At 50.8% G+C, this 24,063-nt stretch overlaps 1 protein-coding gene across 2 annotated transcripts in view; it reads right to left on the reverse strand.

Moving 5' to 3' along the window:
• Positions 1 to 378: 378 nt before the first annotated feature.
• The window catches only part of Rcan1 (regulator of calcineurin 1), a 73,993-nt gene continuing 50,308 nt past the window's right edge, over positions 379 to 24,063 (reverse strand). The window contains exons 1-4 of one of the 2 annotated variants that reach the window (XM_051150270.1): positions 7,781 to 7,969; positions 4,806 to 4,979; positions 3,640 to 3,799; positions 379 to 980 (exon numbers count right to left, since the gene is read on the reverse strand). In XM_051150270.1, coding sequence (XP_051006227.1) covers positions 808 to 980; positions 3,640 to 3,799; positions 4,806 to 4,979; positions 7,781 to 7,867 — 594 coding nt within the window. In that variant the 5' untranslated portion in view covers positions 7,868 to 7,969 and the 3' untranslated portion in view covers positions 379 to 807. Of the gene's footprint in view, positions 981 to 3,639; positions 3,800 to 4,805; positions 4,980 to 7,780; positions 7,970 to 24,063 lie in introns of those variants that run through there. The other variant, XM_051150269.1, reaches the window with a different exon arrangement.

The raw sequence follows: 24,063 nt of genomic DNA on the forward strand, positions 1-24,063 counted from the left end.
CAAACACCTAAACTAAGCCTTCCCACCCACCGGCAGCTGGCAGCCAACTGCGGCTCTCTCCACCCGATACACTAAGTTCTACAGGGGACCTCCAGATCAACTTCTTTTGCCAGAAAGCACAGTGACATGGCGCACTGGACAGGGTGACGTGTGGCTGACTCCAGGTGCGACCCCAGGTGCGGTTGCAGAGAGAGCCGGGACCAGGAGAGGTGGAAAGAGTGTTCCACCGCCCTTCCTACCTTCCCGAGGTGGAAAACATGGCGTGACATCATGAGAGAACAAAGGTTAGTCTTGGGACCCAGCAACCTACATGCATGAACGTTAGAACATGAGGGAAGAGATGAGGACAATTTCCACACGGTGCTGGAGTGTTCCTCAGCCTGCCTGCATCGGTCACTTGGTGGCTTTGAGGGGTACCTCAGCCTACCAGTGGGGGCTAGACCCTGAATGCTGAAACCTCTCCCTTGGCCACCAGTCAACCTGTCCTTGGCAAAACCAGAACCTAGAAAAGAGCGAGTCCAAGACACTATCATTAGACTTTTCTCAAGATGTCCCCAAATGTCCTTGTATGATGACCACAAACTCAGTGAATGGCCCAAGACATTCGCAGGTGCCACGGACATGGACTGAGGTGCAGTCTCAGAACAAGGAGATGAAGCCTTGATTCTCTTCTGAGCGACATGAACTGGAATTTCTGCCACAGTGGTCACGGCTGTTACTGCCAAAGCTATGATCAGCCACCTGCGCATTAAAGATTCCTTCCCAGGAGTGGGATTCAGAACGCGCCGTCTCGGGCTGTGCGCCAGTTCAGCTGAGGTGGATGGGTGTGTACTCTGGCCTCCTTGTCTGGATAATTTTTGGCTTGGGTCTCTTCATCCTCTCCATCTCCTCCTCCTCTTCATTCTCTTGGTCGCTCTCACACACATGGACCACCACACTGGGAGTGGTATCTGTTGCTGCATGCAGCTCATACTTTTCTCCTAGGGGAAGGGAACAATTGCATGGTAACCGGTAACTAGGGCAATTCCTTGAGGATGCTAGGCAGGACCGACCCCAGGGTTTGCTTGGCCACTTCTGCCTGTCTTCGACGGACTGAGAGACTTGGTCAGATCTAGTTTGCATTTGTGCCTCCCTCACAAAATTGTACATTTCCAGTATAGAATTGCTTCCAGTCAGGCAGGGGAGGGAGAGAGAACACAGTGTGCATTGCTAGTTACCCTTCTCCTGTCCACCCAGAGAGCTCTCTCCAGCATCTTCCAAGGGTGGCACAGGGAGCAAAGATGGGTAAAACCCACCGCTGGGACAGATGTCCTGTGCTTCCCCTGCAAGGCTTCCAGCTGGGGCTGCAGAGTACCCCGGGGATGAGAAGGACGCCCTCAGCACCCTTCATCCATCTATAAACTGGAACTGGGGGTGCTCCCTCATTGTTCATCTGGGCTTGCCCAGGCACGATCACCTACACCCCACTCTGGCGAGCTCTGTCATGAGAAGCCTAGCAGGGAAGGAAGGGTCTGTGACATCCCTTGAGGGGGTCTGCACTGCACTGGAGGCTGACAGGAGGCAGCAGGGAGGAGTGACCACTGTGGATTGCGAGTGGAAGCACTTGTACCCAGGGCTGGTGGATAAGACGTGTCACTTCTGTGCCGATCGCCTCCTCCTCTCCAAATGGGGCAACAATGGGCCAATTCCACGAGAGAATATATTAAAAACAGCTAGTTGTGGGCTCATGACACACACGTCTGACAAATGCCATCTAGAGTTGTGGGGTTTTTTGTTTTGTTTTTAAAGATTTTATTTATTTATTATTTATACAGTATTCTGCCTCCATGTATGCCTGCCAGAAAAGGGCACCAAGTCTCCAGATCTCATAGATGGCTGGGAACCACCATGTGGTTGCTGGGAATTGAACTCAGGATCTTTGGAAGAACAGTGCTCTTAACTCCGAGCCATCTCTCCAGACCCTAGAGTTGTGTTTTTAAAAAGGAAGGTGCTGGAGATGTAAACCAGACAAGAAGTGTTTGCCAGCAGATGTAAGTTAAGGTCCTGGGGTTGAACCCTATTGTTGAGTCGGCTAAGTTCCGAGCTGATGTAGCGGCTGGGTGGGGCCTTCAGCTTTCCAGCATGTTCCTTGGGTATGGCTCTCATGAACAAGGAGGCAGCCTGGCTGCTACACCAGCAGCAAGGCAAAGATGCTGCTCTGACTGAAAAGCAGAGGAGCCTCAGCTCCCCCAGCTATGGGGAGTTGCCAGGGAAGTGGGGAGTTGCCAGGGAAGTGGGGAGTTGCCAGGGAAGTGGGGAGTTGCTGGGAAAGTTGGGAGTCGAGGTTTTCCTTGAGTATCTAACTCTGGCCCAAGTGCAGAAGGCTCGGGACTGGAGGCTGCATCTGTGAAAGCCCTGCACTCCTGAGAGCACAACTGAGACAAAAACTAAAATACAGAAACAGACTTAACTTCCCTGCTAAACAGATGAAAGCCAACCTGCTGTGGGCAGATCGCTTTTGTAGGAACCTTCTCCTCAGCCCTGAAGGCTGACTTGACTGTGCTCTGACTCTCGGGTGTGCAGACCTCAGCTATGGCCCTGGCCGGCAACTGCTACTCGAGATTCCAGGACATTCAGTGCAGACTTCAGCCCCTTCCTTCCTGGTCTGGGTTCTCAGAGGCAGAAGGCTCCCCTCACTCTCTGCCTCTGCACAGTCTGGTCCCCGCTGCAGATGACGCTTTCCACCACTCCCATGTGTAAAGCACCAACAGACTCCCTAGGAGCTGCCATGACAAGCCATCTACTTGCTCACACAAGCCAATTCCAGTTCTGACCTTCAGGCCACAATTAGCACTAGTAACGTGATTCTCTCTTTGAAGCACAGGAGGAATTTCCGTTTCCATGTTCTCAGAAACGTAATCTTTCAGCATGAAACTGCTGAGGGACCCTAAAAATAAAACCCTTTCCATAAAGGAACATCAGATATCTGGTCAAGGAGAAGCAAGGAGCTGACGGGCAGTGTTTATTCAGCTTGCTGTGTGGGGGCAGGAGTCACACTCAGACCTTCCTCTCATCCACTCCTCTGCCAAGCCCTGTCCATAGGGCAGGAGCCACCAATACTTGGCTGTTTCCCAAACTCACATCCTGAGCACTGAACACTGACTGTGGGCCAGGCACCATTCAAAGTGCTGTTTCCTGGGTGACGGCTGACCTGTGGTCCACAGTTCCAATGGGTGAGATTCATTTGAGGCTCTGTCCTCACCACATCCTGTGGATCTCCCACCCATTAAGAAAGTCAGGCAAGAATAATACTAATGATGAACTTCCTGGAGGGTTGGTCTGCTTTCCCTTTCCAAAATGCAGTTGCTCATCCCACCTGGAACAAGATGATCTGGAGCCTGGAGTGAGCCACACAGGTGTGTTTGGTGGGTGAGGAGACAGACTTAGGGGACACTTGGGATGGTGGTGCACAAACCCACAGGCTACCACAGTCCAGGGGGACATACTCTAGCACCAGTTATAGCAATATGGAGGGGTCCACAAAACACATCTGCAGTGGGCTATGTGAGGCTTAAAGGGACCACAGATAAATGACCGTCTTGTGTTGGGACAACCTCCCCACACCTCCCAGACCCTTGGCCACCTGAGGGCACTGCTTACCTGGCCCCAGCTTGGAGATAGCATATAAAAGGTCGTAATTTATGACTGGGGTAGCATCTTCCACTTGTTTCCAACCAACGGGTGGAGAGGCAGGAGGAGAGATGAGAAACTGCTTGTCAGGATTGGGTGGAGCCAGGTGTGAACTTCCTATGTGTAAAGTCTGAGGAGAGAAATCAGTTCCGCATTATACAGTGGGTCACAGCAGTGCATGAAAGTTTCCGGAAGGGGAAGTATACGAGGACAGACCAATGGCCAGGCAGGGGGGCCAGGTATGATTCCAAGAGGAGACTGTGGAGTGACCTGTGAGGAGCTAGCTGAGGACTGAGCTCTGGGTTTGGTACCTGTGTTGGGCAAACTTTTCTAGTGGCTACAACAATGCTGGATGAAAACAACTGGAGGGAATCTTGTCCTACACTGGCAGTAAGTAAACAAAGACAACTTTAGAATAAATGAAGCCACTACCACTGAAGTCAGAGGGATCTCAGCATCGACTTCTGTCAGGCCCAAAGGCTAAGAAACATACATCTCTGGGGGTGGAGGTGGCATGAGGAAAAGGCTTGGAGCCTGACAAAAAGACTGAGTTTATCTTGGGAGTAACATTCTAGAAGCTTCTTTCTCTTCCCCTGGCAATCTACTAGCCAGATGGAAGTTGGGAGCTGGTATACCCGAGGTTGGCAGAACAAAGGACAACCTATCCCTAGCCCTCCTTTTAGTACCTCAGTTCAGGGTCCGGTCGCACCATCTGATAACATCTCAGCACCCCACCCCCGACCCCCCAGATCCTGTGCTGATTTGCATATAGGTTTACAAAGTGAAGGTGCTGCTGCTGGAAACCTGAGAGCCTGCAGCAGCTGGAGAGCCCTGAGAAACTTCACCCAAACCCAGATGTGCAGAGCAGCAGCAGCAGCAACGCCCCTCCCCCAGGGCTCCCTCAGTAAACAAGAGGGGTTGCTCGTCCTCATTCGTGATTTAACCCAGGAAGGTCCAGGGTTACTGCCTCAAGGTTGTCTTCACAGCCACCTGAGTCCTTCCTAGAGCAGGTGAGAGGCCCTGGGAACTCAGGGTTGGGGCTCTCGGTTTCCAGCATGTAATGTAATCAGCACAGAAGGTGCTTTGCCATAGAAGGGCTGTGAGGGAGGAGCCTGCCTCGCAATGAACACACTTACCTGAGCAAAATATAACTTCATCTCCTTTCCCAGGAACTCGGTCTTATGAAGCTGCAGCCTGGCATCGGCGGCACACAAGGGGTCGCTGAAGTTTATCCGCACCCGCTTGAAACCCTTGAAGTACTGGAAGGTGATGTCCTTGTCATACGTCCTGAAGAGGGATTCAAACTTGGCCTGAAAAATAATAAAAAGGCTTAAAATTCACCCGTTTTTGGCCTTAGTTGATGCTGTCCTTGGTGAAACAATGAGTTATCAGTCGTTTCGAGGACTCCAGATGTCTGTGTTAGAGAAGAGCCCGCCCTTTCTAAGGAAGCCTCATTGTCTGCTCATGTTGGAGCTGGGAGGCCTTGTACATGGGAGCACATGCGTCACCACAGGCTCCCTCAGGTTATCGTACGAGAAGGGAGGAAGACACAACCTACTATACCAAAATCATCTAACCCGAAGAACAATTACAAAACCCTTTTACAGAGCGATGAGCATTTTCCAAGGAGGTTCAGTCAGGCCGCTCACTGTCCTAGGCTGATGTGCCGTGACTTTCTGCCATCTAGCCATCCAGAGTGGGTATTGTGTTCTTCAAGTATTTCTTTAGGGCTCGAGGCCCTATAGCACATTTGGAGGGGAGGAAAGAACCTTTTTATTTTATTTTTATTTATTTTTTATGTTTTTTAATTTTAATTTTTTAAATTTATTTATTTATTTATTTATTTATTTATTTTTTTTGGGAAAGAACCTTTTTAAAAACCGAAGAACACTGGGTGTGGTGGCACACTCCTTAATCCCAGCACTTGGGAATTGGAGGCACGCCGCACACCGATCTCTGTGAGTTCGAGCCCAGCCTAGTCTACAAAGTTAGTCCAGGACAGCCAAAGCTACACAGAGAAACCCTGTCTCGAAAAACAAACAAAACCCAAAACAAACAGAAAAAGAAGGGACAATGACCTTAAAACGAAGTCCTACCACTCCCAACAGGGACCTCTTTGTGAAGTCCCACTGGGGTATCTCAGTCTGTTACTCTTTAACTCTCTGTAAGAATACTAGTTTATGATTTAATGTGGCGCAAATGGACCATCCGCACATGAGGTGTGGCTTTCATGTAGGCACACGCCTCGCTTCGCTCTGCTGTGGTAAGGGCTGCTGAGAATCAGGAAATATCATGAGCTCTGAATGTGGAAAGCCCAGACTCAGGGATTACAAGCTTGGCTCCTGGCTTCTGGAAAAGCCTCATCAGCCTCCTGGGAAGGGCTGGGAAGCCCCACCCTCTCCTGCAGCAGTGTGTGGGGACGGGAAGGCCCATACCTCCTGAGGACTCCAGGAGGATTCTGGGGGCTTTTCAATGCCAGGTGGTTTCTGAGTTCCTTTCTATAGGCTAAGTGCTCAGGACAGTTTGTGGGGGCTTCTGGAAGGTGAGGTGCTAAGGGGCCAGCTGGCAGACATCCTGGATCCTGAGGGTGCTCTCACCCCTGCACAGGTCACCAGGTGCTGCAGGAGAGGGGAGGGGAGAGGGGAGCAGGGAATTGCAAGTCAGCCTTTTTTGGGGATAAAGGCCTGGTGGCCGTGGCCCTGCTCCAGGTCTCTTCTCGCTGAGCGGGTGGCTAGGGGAGCCCAGATGTCTCCGCGCCTTGCTCTGTACATTCCTTGGCTTTTCTTCGGCTCAGGGGCATTTCTGTGACTTTCCCACTAGAGGCCCAGCGCAGAGGTGGGTGTGGAGGTGACATTGGACCAGGATGTCACCAGCCGGGTTATTCCTCCCTGCCATCTCTTAGGCACTGGGCGAGCTTCTGGCATGAGTGTTCTTGGTAAAGCTGGGATTACACATGACCTCATCAATAGGCAGTGTGACTAACCGGTGTAGTTTTGAAGTTATGATTCAGAATTTGGGAGAGATGACTTTGGTGAATATTTTTAGAATGCAAGTCAGGGCTCAGAACCAGAGCACCAGAGCATACACAGTATTGCCAAATCCACGCCAGCACGCACTTATGAAGTTATGGTGTTTGTTCTAACAGTAGTTGTCCAGCGGTTCCAGCTGCTGAATAGAATCTCTGCTTAACTAACCAGCGAGTGAATGATCTCATGTCCCAGACTGATATTCAGCCTGAGTCTATGAATCCAATGTGTTCTGCAGTCAAATTCAAAACTATGTCCCAGTCTCTCCAACATCACACACAATTAGCTAGCTATGATTAAACCCTCTACACGCCCCAATATGGCTTGAAATAAAGCATAGAAAAAGAAAATGAAAAAAAAAAAAAGAAAGAAAATAAAGCACAGTACACAAACACCATCCCCACAAACAGAACATAGTCACTATCTGTTCATATTATGATTCTTATTAAAAATCAATTAGACGTCTTGGTAGTAACTGGGAAGAAACCCTCTTACATTTTTACCAAATGGAGAAGAAATGCATAGTGATTCCAATGACCATTTCGGGAGAGCTGCTACCTCATCCCACTCGGAGTTTCACATTTGCTCTACCTGCATTTGTCTCTAGTCAGAGGGATCTGGAGCTGGAGGCAGCCCCTCATCATTACTGCAAACACACAATCCACAATCCACTCACAGTTACTCATTTTCCACGAGTAAGAGATGGAAGCAGCCTCCCTCCAGAGTTCACACAAGCTCAGTGTGGCCACACACAATGTCCACACGAGCTCAGAGTGGCCACACACAATGTCCACACGAGCTCAGAGTGGCCACACACAATGTCCACACGAGCTCAGAGTGGCCACACACAATGTCTGCTTCTCCCGCGCAAGGAGCCTGGGAACATTCAAAGACAGCACTCTACCCAGATCCTATCTCAGATAGTTCTTCAGGTGATGGCCTCTAATTTTCAAGGCTCTAAATACTTTGGGGGGTTACTTAATAAACCCCACGAGAGAGCCACCCACCGCTGAGAATTTCGAGTAATTGTCCCAATTAGCGGCGTGCTTGGGAATGCTCAGAGATCACGTTGTCAAAAGCCTTACCCTGGTTTCACTTTCGCTGAAGACTTCATCGCTAGCCACACAGGCAATCAGGGAGCTAAAATTGTAGTTAAAGTCCCTAAAATGCATTCTGCTTTCTTACAGGGCAGATGCTAACGACTCACTCCGCAGTCAAGCTCCAAGCTGCAGGTTCCTTGGCAAGAGAGAGACCGCGGGTCCTTTCCTCCAGCTTGGGGTTTGTTTATAAAGCTCCTCGGAGGGCCAGCCCCCTGGGGGTGGAGAGGGCTTGGCTTCTAGAGCATCCTGTTTGGACAGCAAATTCCTGAGTCAAGTCCCGCTTGCTCGCAGGCAGACCAGGACAAAGTGTAAGTTTCTACTGGAAAGAGGTGACGTCAACACGTTAGTCATTTTCCTTATGCTAATTACCTCTGCTCTGAGGGTGGAAAAGGCCGCCCGCCTGAGGTTTGCTCAGCTTCGAAGCTTTACCGCCTCTCTTGCGGCATAGTCCCCACTGGTAGTAATTCCACTCAGCTGCTTATGGGGCTGAATGGGGCGGGCCCTGCTAAGGATGGAAAATGTTACAAAGGCAAAGGATGGAGGTCTGCGGCTGTAAACAGCAATTAGCCTCAAGGGAGCCTCAGGCTTTGGGAGGACTGGAAGCTTGCATGCCGTTGGCCCAGTTGCTAGCTTTGTTATTTCCTGAAAAACCTCAATCGATGTTTCTTGTTGGGCATCAGAGAAAAATTTTGAAATCTGTCTTGGTCATTAAGCTATGTTTTTTAAGAAAAAAAAAAAAAAAAAAAAAAAAGGAAGAAAATAGGGTTTATTTTGAAATGCAGTGTTTTTACCCCATCCTCCTGGTACTTTATTGGGTAAATGTCCCAGCTCCCAGAGGGACAGTGGAAGAGCACCCAGGAGCCTCCTTTGAAAAACTTCCTTACTGTAGTTGGAGGGCCAGGGATAGGCAATATGTGGGTGTTTCCAAAAGGCTCAAAAATCCATGCAAAGAATGTTCTAGAAAGCTGATGGTAGGCATTGCCCTCAAGTCGACTATCACTGCCATCGAAACAAAGGTCCAACAGAACAACGGAATACTCTTCCTTTCTTTCTTATCAGCAAAGGAGGAAGAAATGGAAAGAATGCAGGGCCGAGCCAATGAGCATGCCAGGCCGGCCTCCTGTGCCTGCAGGGGGAGAGTGCTCACTGCAGGGTACAGGGGTGCCAGGCCCCCACCCCAAACCTTCTGTCCAAGAGCTCCACTCCCTACCTCGCAGTCTTGGATAATCAGTCCTTCCCACCTGCCCCAAGCTCATTGTCACTTGAAAGCCTTCAAGGACTGACACTGGCCCTAGGTGAGGTGCAGTCAGCTTTTATGTGTCCAGAAGTTAAACCAAGTCCTACACATTGAAAGCTTTATTCAAAGCACTGTCAGAGGCAGTCAAGCATTATGAAGAATATATGCAGCCGGAACAAACAGGACATTAATCCCTTAAAAAAAAAAAAAAGGCGCCAAGCCTTCTCAGATGAGCCAGTGTTGCTTCACTTCAAAGCCCGGTGCCTAGCTGCCAACTGGGGTTATGTAAGAAACCAGTTATGGTGTTTGCTTTGCCAAATTACCCAGGGCTGCCAAAGCCAAAAACTTAAATGCATTTTATACTAAAAATGTTTGGAACACTGAGCGGCAGGTGTGTGTCAAACACCTGGAGAAATGGCAGCTCTGAGTGGAGCACAGTAGGGGCAGAGTCATGCTCGGGCCGCAGGAGCCAGTGGGTGAGGCACAGCACAGCACTCCACCCCAATCCTTATAGGAGTCCAGACAAGGCTGCCCCCTTCTGACTAACTCCCTACTTCCTGCTGTTGTCTTATCCTTGGAGCTCATCTTGGCAAAGTTAAAGGGGACCACAGGAGGACAAGGAGCCTGATTTCATAGTGTGTGTATGTGTGTGTGTGTGTGTGTGTACACACGCGCATGTCCACATGTATATATGCACATGTGCATGGTGGGTATTGTTTCTTAAAAAAAAAAATTTCCTGAGACGAGGTCTCTTGCTTGTCTGGAGCTTGCCAAGTAGGCTCAGGGATCTATCTGCCTGTCACCTGCAGTGCTGGGGTGCTAACATCTGCCATTACCCCAGAGTTTTTACATGGGTTCTGGGGATCAAAGTTAGGTTCGGAGCTTGCAAGGCAATCACTTTTCTGACTGAGCTGCCTCCCAAGCCCTCACCTTTTCTTATTGTAGTAATGCCACAGTGAAGTTGAGCAGGCAGAGCTGGGCTGATTTCATTATATGAATGAGGACAGGGAAGGACAGCAAGGTAAGGTATTGTTCAACTCTTTCTCAGAGAGGTGACCCATCTTCCACATGTTATTCTGTTTTTGTGTCTGAATCAAATTTCACTCAGTGAATGTGAGACTTCCGGTTCCTTCAGGAATAGGACTGCTTCTGGGGACAGCTGGCATCATGCAGGGAGACAGATCTAACAGTGGAATCACTCATCACACAGTGTGCTAGAACTCCAGCCTAAGAGGAGAGAGGGCACCTAGGATCTGTCAGCAGAGAAGGTATCCTTGGCTGCAACTACAGGAAAGTGGGGCTGGCAGAGGGCTTCTGTGTCACCAGGGGAGCACCCTGTCTGTTAAAGGGGGTAGAACACAGGAGCTCCAGGAACACCCACCTCTGTACCCAGAGGCAGCATGGCTGGCTTCACAGACACGTCTCTTCTCTGCATCCACTCTTTGTCTCCACGTGAACTTAGATTTCTAAAGCTCCCGCACAAGATGAATTACCTTTTAGCATGACGCTTCCTTACCAAGAGAAAGCTGGTCAATGCATGTACTCTGAAGGTGCACTTTCTTGCTTACATGTTCCTTGTGATTCGGGAGACAATTGCATTCTTTTGAGACAGGGTCTTGTGTATCCCAGGCTGGTTTTAAAGCTCTGATCATCCTGCGTCCCCTGCAGAGTGCTAAGATTAGAGTCCTGCTCCACTGTGCTGGTTTATGCAGGCGAGCGACTGAAGCCAGGGCTTCCTGCATGATGGGCAAGCATTGCACCAACTCAGCAAGACCCCAGCCATCCCCAATCTTCCTTATTTGCTAGTTAAAGGGGAGGGACGGGGCAACAGTGCTCTCAGCAAAGCTCACCAGGACTCATGAAAAGCACATGAGAATGCTGCGCTCCCAACAGGAAGATGGAAGCCGGAAGCTGGAGGAAGTCACCAAAGCTCTGTGCTGTGTGCGCTCTTCCCCAAAGGAGCCTCTCCAGCTTGCCTCCCCCTGGGCAGTCCGGTCCAGCCCAGCACTGTGGAAGTGGAGTGCAGGGTGGTGGTGGGGAGCCTCAGAACCCATTGTGAGAACCCAAGCAGCTGAACATAGTGCCAAGGAAGGTGTCAGAAAAACAACCTGAGAGAGGAACTGAGCTTGGGTAGGGTGTGAAAACACCATGTAGGGCCGGGCGGGGATGGAGCGGGTTGGATTCCAAGAGATTCTGTGCAGGACACCGGAAGCACGGAGGGCTGGGAATGGAAACCTGGGTCTCACACAAAGCTGCCTCTCCAGTCACTGCACCTCTATCTTGAAGGCTGAGGTCATTCACATCTTACTTGTTTGTTATGTTTCAACCCTTTAGAGTTATTTAGTATCTGTGGCCCTTCTTTAGACAACCTAGTGGGAAACTGCCCCCCTCTTTTACTCATCTTTAGTGTTAGGAGATAAAAGTCATTGTTAGTTGATTGTAAGAAGATTCACTGACTCAGGTTGAAAACTCCTCTTCATTCTTCAAACCCCTCACAATGGCCTCTGCCCTTTAACCCTCATCACCTCATCACCGCTGAGCTCTCATGTCTCCCTGGCATCCTGGTTAAGTTCTTATGCTGCGGCCTTCCAGGTATAGTGAAAGCTGTGGACTAGGTTGGTCACCTCACAGTTCCTCAGGGAGGTCAGTGATTGGCATTCACAGCAGTGCACCAGGGAGGACCCACAGGCTCCAGGTAAGAGCACCAAAGGGCGAAGCTGGAGCTGCACTGAGGTGGCAGGCAAGGGCACTGATTGCCCAGTGAGGGGCAGGGCATTCCTAGATGTGCTTCCTATGCCCTACTGGGCAAGGGCTAAAAGGATGTGGCCTGCAGCACCGGCTAGGGATGGGATGGAGGTGTTCACAGGGCTGTGGCAGTGGCCTCCTTTATAAGGCATCCCATGTACGGAATTACAGATCGCATCTTTGGCTAGCAGAGTGTCTTTATTTATGATCAAAACCATTTGGAGACAGAAAGGTCTTGGATGTGGGGGATTCTGAGGCAGACTGTTGCCGGAACACAGCATGGTGAGGGGTGGGGGCTTCCAGGATGATCTGCTTCCTATAGGGTCTCATAGGAGCCTGCAGACAGACGGACTCTGATTCTCCAGCAGAGTGAAAAAAAAGTGTGTGTGTGTGTGTGTGTGTGTGTGGTGGTGGTCATGGTACCCATAGCCTCTTGATGTGTCCTGTACCTCTGGCCTGCCAGTCTACACTCACTAGGGAAGTGAGAAATCAGGGCACCTGGAAGCCTGTTAGCTACAGACTCACAGGCAGTGCTCCAGGTAGGATGGCTGTCAGTATCCCAGACACTGGGGAGGGGGAGGGGAGGGATGCTGCAGGAGTTGTGGGGAGGGGGAAGAGAGGGCTGCTGCAGGAGCTGTGGGGAGGGGAGGGGGAGGGCTGCTGCAGGAGCTGTGGGGAGGGGGGAGGGCTGCTCTAGGAACTATGGGGAGGGGGAAGTGGAGGGCTGCTGCAGGAGCTATAGGGAGGGGGGGAGGACTGCTGCAGGAGCTGTGGGGAGGGGGAGGGGGAGGGGGAGGGAAGGGCTGCTGCAGGAGCTGTGGGGAGGGGGAGGGAAGGGCTGCTGCAGGAGCTGTGGGGAGGGGGGAGGGCTGCTGCAGGGACTGTGGGGAGGGGAGGGCTGCTGCAGGGACTGTGGGGAGGGGAGGGCTGCTGCAGGAGCTGTGGGGAGGGGGAGGGGGAGGGGAGGGCTGCTGCAGGAGCTGTGGGGAGGGGAGGGCTGCTGCAGGGACTGTGGGGAGGGGAGGGCTGCTGCAGGAGCTGTGGGGAGGGGAGGGCTGCTACAGGAGCTGTGGGGAGGGGAGGGCTGCTGCAGGAGCTGTGGGGAGGGGAGGGCTGCTGCAGGGACTGTGGGGAGGGGAGGGCTGCTGCAGGAGCTGTGGGGAGGGGAAGGGCTGCTGCAGGAGCTGTGGGGAGGGGGGAGGGCTGCTGCAGGAACTATGGGGAGGGGAGGGCTGCTGCAGGAGCTGTGGGGAGGGGGGGGGGGAGGGGAGGGCTGCTGCAGGAGCTTTGGCCTAAGCAGCAGTCTGGCTTGTGTTCTAACAGAGGCCACCCCCTCATTTTCTTAAGACATGCAAGTGGGAGAAGAGCTCTTCTTGTCTCTGGCGTCTTCCTCCCCCAACTGCAGATTTTAATTTATGTGTTAGTGTTTGCCTGTGTGTTTATGTGCAGGAAGTGAACGACTGGTGCCCACAGACGCCAGAGGAGGGCGTTGGACCTCCTGGGACTGGTGTCACAGATAAGTGTGAGCTGCCATGTCAGTGCTGGCATTCAAACCCAGGTTCCCTTACCCACCCAGCCATCTCTCCAGCACCTTCTACTTTGGGTCAAGTTTAGGAGCAATCAGGGAATTGTGCCCAGGGACCACATGTGGATTCAGGGACTTGCTGTTCTCTGTTGTTTTATTACTGGTAAAATTATGTGTGTGGTCAAGGGGAAAGAGTACTGTTTTGCATTGGGGGCTAATTAATATAGAAATTGTTTCTGAAGTGCCAAAGTGATGGGTGCAAGTGTGCCCTGTGTCCATACTGTTAAAGGGGAAAATGATGAGCAAAGACTTTAGCGGAGTGAAGTTCATGGCCAGTTGAAGCTTATAGCAGGCATAAAAATTATAACTAGAGAGAATTCTAATGAGGAGAAGGCACAAGAGGAAGAGGAGGGAGAGGAGAGGAGAAAGAAGAAAGAAAGGGGGAAGAGAGAAGACAAATAAGGAAGAGGGAGAAGAGGAAGGAGGGGAGAGCAGGGAAAGAGGAGGAAGGGGAGGAGGGGGAGGAGGGGGAGAAATGGAGGAGGGGAGAAGAAGGAGGAAGGGGAGGGAGATGAGAAGGGGGAGGGGGAAGAGGAAAGGGAGGGGAGAGAAGGAGGAATGGAGGAGGGAGAGGAGGAGGAGGAGGAGGAGGGGAGATTTCCTACTTAAGGCATTGGTCAGAGGTCCCTGATCACAGATCTCCCTTCTCTTGGATTGCTAAATTCCTCCTGTGCTCAGAATCCTATTCTCGCCTGTTTCTCTATTACCGCCATCTTTCCTGAGGACATAAAGATGACCTTCCATTAGTAACTTCTTGGAAAAGCACTGCTTGCAAAGTTTAAGAAACAGAAAAAGGCAAACCAGAGTGCTTGCTAACAACCTGGAGACCTCACTCAGGATTAAGGAGGCAGCGCCGATTTAGAGATTACGAGGCCAGAGCTTTGCCATTAGTCACTGCTGTTCAGCTCTCTCCAGGATCAACTGGTTGAAGACCACTTTTAACTTCTGCTCTGATGCAGCCCTCACCCAGACAGCTGCTGATACCTCACGAAACCTGGGCCGCTGCCTGTGAGGAGCCTGACCCGGCAGGCTCTCCGGCATGGCTGCCCTCCTTCACCCAGGTGCCAAGTGGCTTCCACAGTCCTCAGCTCAATCGGCTGCTTTGTCCGTCTCAGGCAGCAGCCATTCACACAGAAGGCACTGGAGATGTTTAATATAAAAGCATGCTAAGATTTATGTCATTATTGGTAATAATAACTATTAATAGTATCATTGTGACACAGTAAATACAATAAGGAAGACTGCTGTGTTTCTCTTTCAGCTTACTGGATTCACAGAATCTCCTCAGTGCATACTGACTACTTTTGAATAATTAAAAGCTTTGTTTTTTTTCCCTCCCCCCACTTGATACTATCAATAGTCAGGGTTAACAGATATGCTACATAAAGTTCAAGGTTAGAAGACTGATTTGGTATTATGGCCATTAATTTTATACTGTATTTATCAGCCAAAACTCTTCAGTTTGGTGATCTTTCGGTCTTGTGTATGCACATGGGTGCATATGCATACGTGTGATGACCAGAACAAGTACCAGCTACAGTGAGCTCCTCAGGTTCTGTCCACCTGGGTTTCATGAGACGAGGGCTCTCATTGGCCTGCAGCTCACTAAGTAGGTCTTTCTGGTTCACAGAGAGCCTGCCTGGCTCTGCCCACCCAGTGCTGGGGTCACAAGCACACATCAGCACACCCAGCTTTCTGTGCTTGGGTTCTGGAGTGAACTCAGGCCCTCATGCTTGCAAAGTTGCTTTACCGAGCTCTCCCCCAGCTCGTGCCTACTGTTCTTGATAGTGAGATTCTGTATTGTCAGTCATTGGCTTTTAAAATCCCCCTTTAAACCCAAATTTTACAGAACTATTCATTTTACCAAAACAAACAAACACAAAATTGCTCTGCCAACCCTCTCTAGTGAAATACCCAAGTAATGAGCTGTTGTCTGAGGTGTTTGCAGTACACTCAGGACCATCCATGTGCCAGGGGACAGTCATTTGGTTCTGTCCTGTAATGTGCCTGTCATAGGTGCCTGGGCCAAGCTCCACATTAGTGGGAGCAGACCTCAGAGCTCCCTCTGTAGACTCCAATGTGGGGCCAGCAGTGAGGACCCAACACCCACTGCAAGGTCTCCTGTGAGGAACATGGTGCTTAAATCCCTCTCTGCTCATCTGTTTCCACTTCTCGGGGGTCAGGCCAGGTATATTCATTCATATCCTCTCCTCTCCTCTCCTTTTCTCTTCTTCCCCTCCCCCCACATCCCTCCTTGGAATCACCCTTCTAACAAGACTGGAATGTGACCCAACAAATTTTCCCCATTACAGCACTAAAGATAACAGCTGTTTAATGTGCAAGGCCTTCCAAGAGAACTTGTATTTAATCAGCACATTCTGGAGATCAAAGTCTCAACCCCAAAGGAATGTATTGCTAAAGGGAAAATTCCAGGCAAGACATCAGTTACGGGGAAACTCCCAGGTCCCACAAAGCCCAGTGCTTATATCAGTTAGGCTTTCAGGTCTCAAAGAATGATAATGTGTCCATCCCAGCTATCACGTATTAAAGATCTGCTGTGGGTTCTAGTTTGCTCTTTTGTTGCTGTGATAAATGTCATGACCAAAAGCAACTTGGGGAGAAAAAGGCTTATTCCAGGTCACAGTCGATCAATGAGGGAAGCCAAGGCAAGGACAGAAGCAGCCAGTGGGACTTTCCGGTTGGAGGGAGGGGAACACCAGCCCACCCATAAAACTTCTGACCCCAAATTTGTCCTGCCTACAATGAGTGTAGGAATTAGATGGAACAGAGACTGAGGGAATAACAAACCAATGACTCGGCCACTTGAGACCCACGCCATGGGAGAGAGCCAGCCCCTGATATTATTAACAATACTCTGCGGTGCTTGCAGACAGGAGCCTAGCACAGCTGTCTTCTGAGAAGCTTCACCCGGCAGCTGATGGAAACAGATGCAGAGACCCAGCCAAACAATAGGCTGAGCTCAGGGAGTTTTGTGAAAGAGCGGGAGGAGTGGCTGGAGGAGCCAGTGAGGCCAAGGATGCCATAAGAAGACCTACAGAGTAAACTAACCTGCCCCATGGGGCCTCACAGAGACTGAATCACCAAGCAAAGATCATGCACAGGCTGGACCTAGACCCCCTACACATATTTAGCAGGTGTGCAGCTTGGTCATCAGTGTGGGTCCCCTAACAATGGGACTCTGCTGTCTTCCTTTGAATCCCCTCCCCCTAGCTGGGCTGCCTTGTCGGGCCACAGTGGGAGAGGATAGGTTTAGTCTTGCTGTGACTTGAGGTGCCAGGGTGGGTTGGTACCCCTTGGGAGCCTCCCCTTCTCTGAGAAGGAGAGGGGGATATGGAGGGGAGTGGTGTGTGAGGGTGGGACTGGGAGGAGAAGAGGGAAGAGGTTGGGAGCAGGCTGTAAGGTAATTAAATACCTAAATAAATGGAGAAGAAAGAAAGAAAACACAGAGGATGCTTAGTGGCTTGCTGGCTGGCTCCTGCTCAGCTAGATTGCTTATGAAGCCTGGGCGGGTCTCCATAGGGATGGACCCCCCACAGTGGGCTGAGCCCTCCCACTGCTACCATTAATCAAGTCAGTTTTTCACAGACAGGACCACAGGCCAATCTGATCAATACAGCTCTTAGTTGAGGTTGTTTCTTCCCAGGTGACTCAGGTTGTGTCAAATTGACAATAAAAGCTAATGAGTGCGCCAGGTCAGAGCCACGCATCCTGTAAAGGGACCCCAGGCTCTTCGCAGAACAGCACCCAACAGTCTACTAGGGCCTCCAAATGCCTGAGGCACAATTCTTGTTCACACAGAAGCTTTCCACTGCCGCTTGGGAAACCGGACTGAAAGCTGGGTGCTGAGAATAGAGAGGGCTGCGGAAGCAGCTCATTTGATAAAGTGATTGCTTTGCAAGCGTGAGAGTCAGGGTTCAATCCCAAGACCCGTTTTATTTTTTGAAGCTGGACATGGTGATGCACATTTGTAATCTCGGCTCTGGGAGGTAAAGAGATGGGTCCCTGGGCTCACTGTCCAGCCAGCACAGCTCACTGGGAAAGTGCAAGGCAAATGAAAATCCCTGCCTCAAAAAGTGGACAGTGTCTATGAGACAGCGTCCAAGGTTGACTTCTGACCTTCACAGACATGCACACACAAGAGAATCTAAAGAGATCCACAGGTGTTCAGGGCTCAGGTGACAGGTGTTGGGAGCTTGTGGTCTACAAGGCTAAGCCCAGGAGGTGATGATCCAATCTCAGTAACCAACCAGTTCAATGACAGGATGCTCTGTTGCTAAAAGACTTGAGACTAGGGTTAGATTTCAAATGTGTGGGGAAAACGTACCCTGCTTTTCTCATGCCTATCTGAAAAGTTGATATTTCATGCAGAATCAAAGGCGCCAGCTGCTTTTCTGGAAGGGTTTGGCCACTTCACTCTCTTGGGACACTCTTGAGTTATGCAGTCTTGGACGGCCGTGGCTAAGTGGGGATCCCTTACTTATGTCCTGAGTATGTTTGGACACCCTAGCTCTGTATACTTTATTTTAAAAATCCATACATAAAGCTACATTTGAAAATATTTTGGTAAGAATATCAGCATAAATAAATGAATATATTAGATAAATCTCTTACTGGGCCTTATGCCAGAATCTGGGCCTGGAGGACAGGGTATGCGGCATTCTGAGTGTGCTGGGTGGATGCAAAGCTGCAGGCAGCTGTGAGGACAGAGCTGACACCATCCCTCATCCACATAGTCCTGTGACCTTGGTCATCACCCCATCAACAGGTAGACGGTGTCTCCTGCCCTGGAATGGGAACAGCTTGTATGACGGCTCCAGTGGACACGCTCTGGCTTCTGGAAGGTTGAAAGGCCATGCGCATTTGCCTTACGGCCTCAGGACACTTAGGATGCACGCCATGTGTGGCACCTTGAATGGAGGGTCTGTAGGATGTGGGTCAAGCAAAGCCGAGTAGACTCCACAGAGAGAGGCCTCTGCGGAATGGAAACTCCTTAAGCTGTGAAGTTTCATCCTCCTGCAGCAGCACTCAGGGAACACTTCCCAGATGTGCACTAGCGGCAGGAGTTGCAGCTAATCAGACCAGGAAGCGAGCACCGAGGGTCAGGCATCACCTGCTTTTCTACCGGAGCAAATACAAGAGCAGGCTTTGCCAGTTTGTGTGTGAACGGCTCTCCGAGGGCCCGGTTGAAAGCTTGGTCCCCAGTTTGGAGCTATCAGAAGGTGGTGAGACCTTTAGGGGGCTGGGCCTTTTGGGAGACCCCAAGGTCAGGTAACTGTAGGGCTCTGCCCTTTCCTCTCTTTGTTTCTTAGTTTTCATTGTATGTTTCAATGCATACAGCACTGTGTTAAATGTGACGTTTCCCACAAGTGTACGCTCACGCTGGATACCCTGCTCTCTTTACTCTCCCCTGCCTACCCGTTGGTTCCTAGACAGTTCCCAGTCTACTTTGACATGCACACACATGCACACACGTACATGGGCATACATGTATAAGTACGCGTGCACACACACACGACTTTGTGTACTAATGTAAAATCTAGAAATCATATATGAGAAAAAGCATACAAGATTTGTCTTTAAAAGACTGACTCAATTTTCTTGAAAACGATAATACTTTATATTCTATGGATGAAGGAAAGTTCCACTGTGTATACGCATTTTCTTCTAGGCCATTGGCATTTTACTTTCCCATGTGCTTCTAACATGGTGCACCCTTCGCCTTCACGTTTCCACAGGAGGGAGCTTCCAAACCTGTGAATTAAAACAAACCTTTGGGCTTTTTGTTTTTTGGTTTTAAAGAGTTAAACGACCTTAGGCATTTCATTACATTTTCAGAAGTGTGATGAACACTGGAGTCATGGGTGGGTGGGGGAGGGGCACATGTCTTTACCGTGTAAGGTACACAATAGAGTGGTCATGGCATGGACTGTAGGGACCCAGAGCTGGGCAGAGAGAGCCCTGGCAGACACTCCACTCCTTAACCGAGGGGCCTGGGCTGGGTTCTCAACTCTCAGGTACCTTCCGTTTTTCACCTGTGAGGAAGGAGTGTCACAGAACCCGGCTCATGAAGTGGCGGTGGCACTACCAACCTCCCTAATGACCAGGCAGGGAGCTCTAGGGAGCCCTACCAGTGTGCTGGCTGTTAGAGCGTCCTGTTAGAATGATTCTCAGGTAGGCTGACCAGGGGCCCCTCACACGACTGTACATGAAGAATCTTGATATGGGGGATGATGGGTTATCACGGAGGGCCCAATATAATCACAGTGCCTTATGGGAAGGAGACTGGATGGCAGAAGCGAAGGGCCCAGTGAGGTGGGGTCATGAGCCAAGGGATATGGTAGCCTTTGGAACCAGCAAGAAGGCATTGGCTTCTCTTGCAGAGGGTCCAGGTTCAGTCCCCAGCACCCACATGGTGGTTGACAGCCTTGGCAGCTCTAGCTTCAGGGATCCAACAGCCCTTCTGGCCTCCGTGGATGGTGCTCTTGGGGGCTGAGACATCACTTCTGCACTCCCACCTACTCCTATTTTGGAGACAGGGTCTTGCTATATAGCCCCAATTGGCCTTAAACTTACAGAGATCTGCCAGCCTCTGCCTCCTCAGTGCAGGATAAAAGGTGTGTGTCACCGTGTCAGATGGGTGACTCTTAGTGTTAGCATACTGAATGCCCAAAGCCTGGACATGAACAATGGCGCTAGCCCTTCCTGCGTGCAGGCCCTGTCAGCTGCAGCTTTCCAGGGTGGTCACAGTGAGAGTCACAGCTAGACTCTGGCATGCTCATCACCAGCCTGACTGTCCACTGCTTATGAGGTAGTCGTTACCCTGTACTCCCATTATAGCTGAAGTGCTCCCGGCTGCAGTCTCTGTCTCTGTGAGGCAGGAACAGTGTAGGCCAAATGCCTGCACAGTCTGCAGAAGTAGGTTCTTCTCCAATCTCAGCTGCCGGGGAGCGTCAGGAACACACCTGGAGCCTTTGGGAAATGCACTTTATGTCCCATCTCCTGCAGTAGGCAGAACCCCTGTGTCATGGTCTGTGTTTCCTGGAGCTGTAACTAGGATGGCTTGCTATCACTCCAGGATATTAATGTAGGGATCCCCTTAGAGGGACCCAGCTCTTCCTGAAACCAGAGACTCAATGGAAGAGCTAGCTGGGCAGGGTGGCATGGGCGGGTAGTCTCAACCACTTAGGAGACTGAGATGGGGGAATTCCAAGTTTGAGACTAGCTTGAATTTCATAGTGAAGAAGTCTGGGCAACTAAGCAAGACTGTGTCTGAAGAGCAAACAAAAGGGACAGGAAACATTCTCTGATGCTGGCTTTAAAGATGGAGCAGGCAGCCCGCAGCAAGGAGAAGGACTTGACCATACCAAGACAGACCCCTTCCTCAGATTCCCGACAGAAGTGCAGACCAGTAAGGAGCCTGCTTCCAGCTTCCCAGAAGCAGAGCACCCTGTGAGCCTGCCTGGTCTTTCAACCCCCAGACCTGTCAGACACTGGTGGCGCAAACCACACATCTGTTGTAACTTGTTCCACAGCAACAGAAAACAGATGCGTAGTTACTGATTCGGAAACTGTTTAGCAAGCCTTCCAGGTGACTAGTATTGCACTGGTGCGGATAATGGCCCCACCTGGTACATTCCTACCAAACTGGAACTGTGCTTACATATATACTTAGAACCACTGCTGGACACCCAGAAAACACCAAACTACCCCTCTGGACGGTCCCCTACGCAGTGAGGAGGGTCAAGCCTTCTTGTGGTTCCCATGTGCTTCTAGGGGGGAAACCCAGTCTCTGGACCATGAGCTAGCTCCAGCTACCTCTCAGGGTGTGTCCTGTGTGACTAGTCTGGCCACACTGTCCTGGATCACTTAGGGAGTCCTAAGGCTGTCTTCATGTGTGGTGCCCTAAATCCAAGTCTCTTCCATGGGAGTATCTCCTGCATCTTCCAGGCCCATCCCTACTTTAAGGTTAAATGGCCCTACTCTTCTTGGAAAGCCAGCCTTGTGTGTGAGTGAGCCCTGTTGGCCCATTCCAAGACCTTGTGTGTGAGTGGGCCCTCTGTTGGCCTAGGCCAAGACCTTGTGTGTAAATGAGCCCTATTGGCCCTCCTTTTTTTCTGGCCCTGATGACAATGGCAATGGGTCCAGGTTTGTCCTTTTAACAACCCAGGTTCTCCATGAGACTCCCCAAGGGCTGGAAAACAAATACCTATACTTTCACTCCTAGCCCATTTCTGGGCACCCAAGAGATGGCTCACTGACTGCTGACAGAATGCTGGTATGAGTTAACAGTCCAGTTAGCTGTGAACTTCAAAATATTGACTTATAAAGTAAAAATGAGTGCTGTACAACCAAACACACTGAAAAATGGCTAAGACAGACTGTACCTTTCACAACAGTTTAAATCTAAAGGTGCGGGGGCGGGGAGGTATCCCTGAGTTTTTAAAAGTGACTGTAGGGGGTTCTGATCTTTGGACATAAGTTTCTTAGCATGCCTTCCGTCAGTGTTTTAGAGCCTCTTCCTCGTGGGAAGGGCCTGCTGACCTCTGTGAGGGAAGGCCAACTCTGGCAGCTGGGGTCACGGTCTGCACAGGAGCCACCCCTTAAGTCCTTAAGAACAGTAAGCAGCTGATTTGGTAGTGAAGAGGAAGCGAAAGCCTCCTGTGGGCAGGGGAGGGGAGGTCCCTGGCTGGGCCACAGGGAGCCATGAGCTGCAGGATGTGAACATCAAGGTCTGTCCCTGAAGACCAGGGACAGTGAGGCAGAGACTTGTGTGACATCTTGGGGTTTTGGAACTTGCTACAGCACTTAATGGTGACACCCTCAGGCTGTGGGGCTGGATAGGCCTCTACAGTTCAGCATCCCGTGCTTCCAATGGGATTCATCCCCTCAGGAAACTACAGCAAAGTCCAGTAGCAAGGCCAAGTTACAAATCCAGGCTCAGGCTCTTCTCCCACTCCCAGTCTCAGTGCCACCTCAGGTCATGAAGGGCTCTGGCTGGCCTGAACACAGCGAGCGTGGCAAACATGGCTCTGGCTGGCCTGAACACGGCGAGCGTGGCAAACATGGCTCTGGCTGGCCTGAACATGGCGAGCGTAGCAAACATGGCTCTGGCTGGCCTTAACACGGCGGGCATGGCAAACATGGCTCTGGCTGGCCTGAATATGGCGAGCGTGGCAAACATGGCTCTGGCTGGCCTGAACACGGCAAGTGTGGCAAACATGGTTCTGGCTGGCCTTGCTCTTTTTCCTCACCCCTCTGCCTGGTAAAAACTGTTAGATCACATTCCTAAAGAAGCCACCAAGGTCTGATCCCTTATTTGGCCATTTCCTGCTGACTGACTACCAAGGTCCAGCTATGGAAGTATTGAAGTCCAGTAGTCAAAAGCCCCCTTTGGCTCACCGAGTTAACACGCCCTATTAAACACCTCATCCTAACATGGGGTCCTCCCCTTGTACTTTTATAAACCACCACTCTCCTATGTGCCAAGTCTGTCTCCCGTCTATCCAGAGGCAGTCCTTTGTCCCTATGGGACAAATATCCCCGTCCCTCATCCTTTCTCCCACGTGTCTTCTAGTGTTGGAAGGATGCTGCTGTTTGAAGTTGCAGTCCTCCCAGTCCATGTAGCCATTAGGCCTTCCTCTCCCCAGCAAGGCCTCCTGCTCTCTGCCTGACTCCATCTGGAGAGTCTTTAGACATAGATGCCCCTCACCACACTTGACATATAGCCCTTGACACAGCTCCCTGCTAGCCCTCCCCTCCCTGTGCTTATGGGATGCTTAGGTACTGTTCCTGCTCATATGCTTGGAGCATGTAGCCAAATGCAAAACACGCATCCTTAAAGTGCCTGGTTTCAAGCAATTATGTACCTCTGTCCTGGGAGCCCCTCTCACTCCCCAAGAGTTATATATTATATAGCCTTTGTTCTCCCAGAGTAAAGTTGAACTAGTTCTTAAAGTGGTTCGCAGAGTGTGCCATCTCTGTCATGCTCAGGGCCTTCCAAGCTCTGTGTCTCCCTTCTTCTCCTCCTGCCTTGGTGGGATGGTGGCCAACAGCCCCTGCCCAGGAAGGAGGAGAACTGTATTCTATCTCCTGTCTTTGTTTCTTATTCCCTGTCTTCTGTCCCTCTGGGCAAATAAATCTCCTTTGTGCTGAGAACTTGGTCTTGGGGGTCTTGAGCCAACATGATCCTTTCAGTTTGCTTCTTGCCCTAGTGGGCAGATTACATACAGCAGAGCAAAGCAGGCAGTCATGGAGGGCTGAGCACACTCTCTCTCAAAGCTCCGTCAGAAGGCTCTCTGAATACCTGGCACTTGCTAAGAAATAACCGTGCTGTTGGAAACATGAGCCTTGGTCCCTGTGGAGAGTGTACTGGCCATTTCAGGAAGGGGGCAGTGTGTGGTGGGCTCTGCAGGGGCAGAGGCAGGGTGGCTGTGTGTGCCTGAGGAGCAGGGAGCTCACTGGGTAAGAGGACCCAGTGTCCTAATATTCTGAAAGCCCTGTTTTCGTTCAGTGTTTCTCAACAAAAAACCATCTGGGATGAAACAAACTCCGTGTGACCCTGTCACTCGCCTTCTTCTACCATGCCCCCGCTGGCCCCCCATTGTCCGGAAGCCCAGCCACTGTCCTCTATTTGTTCCTGCAATTGCAAAGCCTCAAGGCGACTGCCAGATCTCCCCAGGA

Source organism: Acomys russatus, chromosome 8 (assembly GCF_903995435.1).
Source record: "Acomys russatus chromosome 8, mAcoRus1.1, whole genome shotgun sequence".
NCBI lineage: Eukaryota > Metazoa > Chordata > Mammalia > Rodentia > Muridae > Acomys > Acomys russatus.